The 7500-nt window shown below is 42.4% G+C and overlaps 1 protein-coding gene across 1 annotated transcript in view; it reads left to right on the top strand.

The window, feature by feature from the left end:
* LOC311241636 (hepatocyte growth factor-like) overlaps positions 1–7500 on the top strand; it is a 59381-nt gene that overhangs the window by 30209 nt on the left and 21672 nt on the right. The window contains exons 5-7 of the mRNA XM_084330512.1: positions 880–1022; positions 5003–5123; positions 5472–5590. Coding sequence (XP_084186638.1) covers positions 880–1022; positions 5003–5123; positions 5472–5590 — 383 coding nt within the window. The remainder of the gene's footprint in view (positions 1–879; positions 1023–5002; positions 5124–5471; positions 5591–7500) is intronic.

Below are 7500 nucleotides of genomic sequence, written 5' to 3'. Positions count from 1 at the left end.
CTCAAGTCACTTTATCCCCTCCTAATCCATGCCCATCTTTCTCTCCTCCTCCTCCCATCAACGCATCTCTTTATCTTTTCTTTCGATTAATCGATGACCCCCCCCCCCCCCGTCTCTCTGTACTTCTCCTAACTCTCCCTGGGTGGTGAGAGGAACGTGGCAGGCATGGATCACCACGGGGTGTCGGCGCGACAGCTTTTCATCGTCTTGCTTCTTACAGAAGATGAATTTCACGCACTGTCCATTTCCTGTGGTCTGTTCCCCATTGTTCCAGTCCATATGTTTCAGCTAGCCAGGAGTTTTTAGGTGTTTTCCGCCACTTCCGAAAAGGTGTGTCTCATATTGGCACATTCGCACTAACACTAAAACACGGTGTAACAAAACAGCAGAGAGAGATTATAGGTTCAAGTGTGCAAAGGTTGCCAGCGAGAAAGCACGGCTCGGGGCTGCTGTAAGTGATTCATATCGCTGTTTTCCGCTGTTTGTGGTCTCTGTGTGCTGCAACTGAGGCCGGCTGGAGTTACGCACGACGGAGCCGGAATATGGATGGAATTGATCAAGCAAATGAGGCACAATGGCTACATCTGTCTCCAGAAGGAGATTAGATGTGGTGAATGTTTCTTTACAGCCTACAATTTGCCACCATTCCAACCTTGTCCCGTTGGAGTCTAACCGTTACGCTGCACATGTTTTCCGAACGAGGGAAAGTGCTCTGGTCTTCCTGCCAATGCCTTCCACTTCCATATGGTTTGTTTTTGAGTAACGTGAGGTCGATAAAAGTACAGTGTAAAAAGTAAGTGTGCTGACACTATCTTTATTCGTTTATATCACATCGTCACAACACAATAACTTAACGTCTGTATATCTGCTCTTCTCTAGGTTCTACCCTCATTTGTACCCTAAGCAAGACCTTAGGGAGAACTTCTGTCGCAATCCCAACAACGATCCCAGCGGCCCTTGGTGCTACACAACAGACGCCAATGTACGGACTCAGGAGTGTGGTCTACCGCAGTGCTCCGAACGTAAGACCTATCAAAAACACACCAATGGACAACAGTGTTTTTATCAAACAACCATTGTTTCACAGTAGCAGGAAGCTGGCATTAAGCTCGTCTCTGGAGACTGATGACACCATTCTCTATTCCGTCGGTCCCTCCCCAGATTTAGTACTCGCCTCACTCCAGGATAGCTTCCGTAAGGTCCAGCAGGCCTCTTCCTCCCTCAACCTCCTGCTTAACACCAGCAAGACCAAGGTCATGTGGTTTGGGAGGAGGGGCTCTGCTGCAACCCCCACTGGCCGTGACATCACCCCCCTTGAGGGGGCGCTGTTCTGGACCAGGTCACTGAGTACAAATACTGTTCTGGACCAGGTCACTGAGTACAAATACTGTTCTGGACCAGGTCACTGAGTACAAATACTGTTCTGGACCAGGTCACTGAGTACAAATACTGTTCTGGACCAGGTCACTGAGTACAAATACTGTTCTGGACCAGGTCTGAGTATAAATACTGTTCTGGACCAGGTCACTGAGTATAAATACTGTTCTGGACCAGGTCTGAGTATAAATACTGTTCTGGACCAGGTCTGAGTATAAATACTGTTCTGGACCAGGTCTGAGTATAAATACTGTTCTGGACCAGGTCTGAGTATAAATACTGTTCTGGACCAGGTCTGAGTATAAATACTGTTCTGGACCAGGTCTGAGTATAAATACTGTTCTGGACCAGGTCTGAGTATAAATACTTCTGGACCAGGTCTGAGTATAAATACTGTTCTGGACCAGGTCTGAGTATAAATACTGTTCTGGACCAAGTCACTGAGTATAAATACTGTTCTGGACCAGGTCTGAGTATAAATAATTCTGGACCAGGTCTGAGTATAAATACTGTTCTGGACCAGGTCTGAGTACAAATACTGTTCTGGACCAGGTCTGAGTATAAATACTGTTCTGGACCAGGTCACTGAGTACAAATACTGTTCTGGACCAGGTCTGAGTATAAATACTGTTCTGGACCAGGTCTGAGTATAAATACTGTTCTGGACCAGGTCTGAGTATAAATACTGTTCTGGACCAGGTCTGAGTATAAATACTGTTCTGGACCAGGTCTGAGTATAAATACTTGGGGATCTGGCTAGACAGCACTGCCCATGCTTGATTATGGTGACATAGTCTACAGATCTGCATGTAAGACCTCACTCCACAAACTTGATGTCCTCTACCACTCTGCTATCCGGTTTGTCACCAGTGCCCCTTTCAACACTCACCACTGCACCCTATACTCCTCCGTCAACTGGCCATCCCTGCACACCCGTCGCAATATGCACTGGTTCATGCTCATTTACAAAAACCCTCCTTGGGTTGTCCCTCCCTTACATGTCACCTGTTGCTAATTACATCTGCCACTTACAACACTCGTTCTGCTCAACACATTCTCCTAAAGATTCTGAAAACATACACTGCACTTGGTCAAACGTCATTCAGGGCTGCTGCTGCCAGGGACTGGAACAACCTACAGAGAACACTCAAACTGGTCACCTTTATGCCTAAGTCAACATTCAAGCACTCTCTGATGAACATTCTCACTGATTCCTGCAACTGTTTCTCAACCCAGTAACATCCCCAACCCCCTGTCTGTCATGGTGCCCCTCTCACTGCTATATTGCTTATTGTATGTATATATATATATATTAGTGCTGTCAATCGATTAAAATATTTAACTCGATTAATCGCATGATTGTTAGGGGTGGGACGATACATCGATCCAGATCGATACATCGATGTAATTATCAACAATCGAATCGGATCGATGCGATGTAATAAGATCGATTCATATCGATACTCTTATTTTGAAAATCCTGTGGCGAGTCTCATATCCGCCCAAGAACAACAGCAGTAGCTCCGTGTGTGTAGATGTTACAGCATAGCATTCTCCCTTTCTGTGTGTGTGTGTGTGTGTGTGCGCACGTCTTTGGAAAGACCAGATGAGGTCAGAGGAGTTTGATGTTTAAATGTTATTTAAACATAAACAATATAATACATAATAAATGTAGGCCTATACATGATCATGCAACATCAACAAATTGTTGTAGGAACGGTTTGGGAGAGGGAGGTTGTGAGTTTTGAGTTCCAAAAAATGTAGCTTAAAGTTTAAAGCTCAATATATAAAAACGTGGCACTTTACAGTGAACAGGAGGTCTATTTGTATTAAAAACAATAGATTGATTTTCCTTTAAATGTCTGGAAGAGCTCAAAAATACAAATGTCAAATGATATTTTCATTACCTTTTTTTTGTTGATCTAAATGTTACTGATTGTGTTAAATGGGCATATGATATCATCTCATATCGATCGCAGGCACCTGAATCTAATCGTATCGTATTGTATCGTGAGAGACTTTGTGATATCGGCAAATATCGTATCGTTGTCCAAAGAATCGATATCGTATCGTATCATGATGAAACTGGTGATTCCCACCCCTAATGATTGTCCATAGTTAACTCACGATTAATCGCAAATTAATCGCATTTTTTTTTTTTACCTTAAACAGATCTTTTTCAAGTTCCAAGTTTTAATACTCTTATCAACATACGAGTCAACAAATGCTTGCTTTATGCAGCCATTTAACACAAAAGGATGACCCTCATGCATTGCAAATTTGCATCAAATTCAAAACAGAGTGATGCACAAAATAACTTAAAAGAAAATAATAATTTAAAACAATGAATAAAGTGTGCATGAAATAATAGGGGAAAGAAAACGTTAGGAACTTGTTACATTCACACACAATGGCTGATTAATCACACCCCCCCCTCTCTCCCTCACACACACACTCTCCCAGCTCTCTTTCTCTCTTGCCCCTTCCTCATCTCTCTCACCCCCTCTCTCTCTATATCTCACACACACACACACACACACACACACACACACACACACACACACACACACACACACACACACACACACACACACACACACACACACACACACACACACACACACACACACACACACACACACACTTCAGAAACAAACATAGTATCAATGAGAGCATCAATAATACACCTGAGTCTTTTTTCTTTTTTAGTTAATCTTGAGTAAAAAAAATAGTGGCGTTAATAGAATCGGGCGTTAACGCGTTAATATCGCGTTAACTTTGACAGCCTTAATGTGTATATATATATATATATATATATATATATATATATATTAGGGATGCACGATAATTATCGGGTCGATAATTATCGGGCCAATATCAGCAATTATGACGTCATCCGATAAACCTGATAAATCTTTAAAAAGATTTTTTTTTACTTTTTTCTTTTCATGTCAACGTTCACACGCACAATATATGCTTACTTAGGATTTGACTTGATTCAACAACAAAGCAGTCCGGGCAATGTTATTTGAAGTTTGGATTTTTTCTTTTTTTATAACTGAGGTAGGTAGATTACATTTTTAGAGACTAAAGTACAGAAAAAAGGTACCGTTGGGTACCGGTATCGATTCACAGGTACCGGTACCGGTACCGTATCGGTTCAAATGTGAACGGTACCCATCCCTACTGACAAAGCACAATACCTGTTGGTTTTTAGTTCACTCATTGTTCAGGGAAACACATTGTTAATGACATTGACGGATTGTGAATTGAATTGAATTATTTGGAAAAATAAATATAGTCACTTTATTTGAAGAGTCAAAACTGTTCTCTTGGCTTTGTTTTGTTCATAGTAGTAACGCTCATGTCATGATTAATCTGGTTAGGTCAACACTACAGGAATATACATACAAAAAAAGAAATTATAATACAATAAATATATATATATTGGTTATCGGTATCGGTATCGACCTTGAGGAGCAGAAAGTTATCGGTATCGATATCGGGGTCAAAAAATGAATATCGTGCACCCCTAATATAGATATATATTGTAATAACATGTATGTCGGAAATGCTTAATCCTGAATTATTTGTCAGCTATTTAATGTTGGTTTGATGTTGGCAGAGGTGTGCACGACCTGCAATGGGGAGGAGTACAGAGGGAAGATGGATCACACAGAGAGCGGCAAGGAGTGTCAGAGATGGGACTCGTCAAGGCCACACAAACACCACTTCCAGCCGAAGAGGTGAGAGATGGAAACCTTGTTCAATGTACAGTATATCCTCAAGATGTAGAACAGCTAATCTATAATCTATAATGTACAGTATATCCTCAAACTGTAGAACAGCTCATCTATAGCGCATAGCATAAGTCTTTCTCACAGACGAAGCCAGAACACACCCGTGACATGTGCCTAACCTCTTTAACGCTAGTACTCAAGAGACGTATACCTCATCAAATGTTAGGGTTTTAATTCTCTTGCATGCGTCATCGCCGTTGACACCCTATCTCCACTTTGTCTCTCATTTCTCCCTCCCTGTCTCCTCTGTCTTTTCTGTGCTCTCTCTCTCTCTCTCTCTCTCTCTTTTATTAGGTATCGTGATAAGGATTTAAAAGACAACTACTGCCGCAACCCAGATAATCGTCTGCGTCCGTGGTGCCACACTACTGACCCCACGTCCCCCTGGGAATACTGCAACATCTCTGCCTGTGGTGAGGGTGAGGGTTACTGTGGGAATACTGCAACATCTCTGCCTGTGGTGAGGGTGAGGGTTACTGTGGGAATACTGCAACATCTCTGCCTGTGGTGAGGGTTAGGGTTAGGGTTACTGTGGGAATACTGCAACATCTCTGCCTGTGGTGAGGGTGAGGGTTACTGTGGGAATACTGCAACATCTCTGCCTGTGGTGAGGGTTAGGGTTACTGTGGGAATACTGCAACATCTCTGCCTGTGGTGAGGGTTAGGGTTACTGTGGGAATACTGCAACATCTCTGCCTGTGGTGAGGGTTAGGGTTACTGTGGGAATACTGCAACATCTCTGCGTGTGGTGAGGGTTAGGGTTACTGTGGGAATACTGCAACATCTCTGCGTGTGGTGAGGGTTAGGGTTACTGTGGGAATACTGCAACATCTCTGCGTGTGGTGAGGGTTAGGGTTACTGTGGGAATACTGCAACATCTCTGCCTGTGGTGAGGCCTGTCCTTTGACTGAATAGATGACAGAGCTTGAATGGATGAAAAAAAGGCTTTTCCCAGAGTATCGAGGCAATGTCCTTTGATACATTATAAGATGGCTACCGTTGAATTTGGATGCTGTCCCCCGTGGGGACTGTGAGAGTTAGAATCCTTGCCACAGCTGTCACTGGGATGCCCGTCTAAATGATGCATTTGCCACAGTAAGGGAGCAACCACACGAAATAGAAGAGATGCTGTCCGTTTTGTTTTTAATTAGAACCTAGCTAGCGTAATTATGCATTTGCAGAAGCAACAGCACTTATCTGTCAGTTCTAAAAGTTCATCCTTTTCCAAAACTGTCCTGGTGGAAACAGACTCATCTTCAGCCCTGTGCAAAGGATACTCCTCGTTGAAAGAATAGCTAAGAGGGATCAGCGTGGCTGGATCATAAATGAACAGCTTCAAAATATCAGCATGGCTGGGTCCTAAACAGCTACAGAGGATCAGTGTGGCTTGGGCCAAAACGCATCAACCTTCTCATGTATCAAAGCCTTCCCTTGATTTCCATTACAACATTATAATTTTTATATGGCAGCCATTTTCATCTGTACCAGCCAAAATGAGAATTCATGAATTTGGATAACGGAGAGGCATGGAGGAGTCAAAACACCACCATGTTAACATGCACACACTAATACTCATTAACCCTTTCACTACCACACTACAGAAGGTTAACCCTTTACTACCACACTACAGAAGGTTAACCATTTCACTGCCACACAACAAAGGGTTAACCCTTTCACTTCCACACTACAGAAGGTTAACTCTTTACTATCACACTACAGAAGGTTAACCATTTCACTACCACACTACAGAAGGTTAACCCTTTACTATCGCACTACAGAAGGTTAACCATTTCACTGCCACACAACAAAGGGTTAACCCTTTCACTTCCACACTACAGAAGGTTAACTCTTTACTATCACACTACAGAAGGTTAACCCTTTCACTACCACACTACAGAAGGTTAACTTCTTCCACCCGTGCAGTCCGGTACCGGACCACAAATGACATCACATCATAAATCATTCTCTCTAAACTGACATCATTATAGTTATTTTTTTTCATATGTATTCAAGAGTAAACATCCTAACCATGTCACAACAGCAGTCATAGTGTATATTGTCAGCAATACGTTTGTTTACCAATAGGTTAAAGTGTTATTAGTGAGATTTTAGTTTTTGAAATGTGTTGTATTTTTCGCGGAGATCCGCCATTTTGAATTAGCGGCCATCGCTGAATGATGACGATCGTAGTCATTATGAGAAGAGGACATCCAGAGCTCTCAATGAGCGTTGGAATTTCGAAAAACTACACTTCCCAATGGATTCTAGCTGCCTTCAAGCAAATTACTTTAATTATTTTTATTTCTCTTATTTCTCTGGATTA

The sequence above is a fragment of the Notolepis coatsorum genome (genome assembly GCF_963971535.1).
Source record: "Notolepis coatsorum genome assembly, chromosome: 15".
NCBI lineage: Eukaryota > Metazoa > Chordata > Actinopteri > Aulopiformes > Paralepididae > Notolepis > Notolepis coatsorum.
Note: the sequence above shows the minus strand (reverse complement) of the source record. Positions and strands in the feature narration are given on the sequence as shown.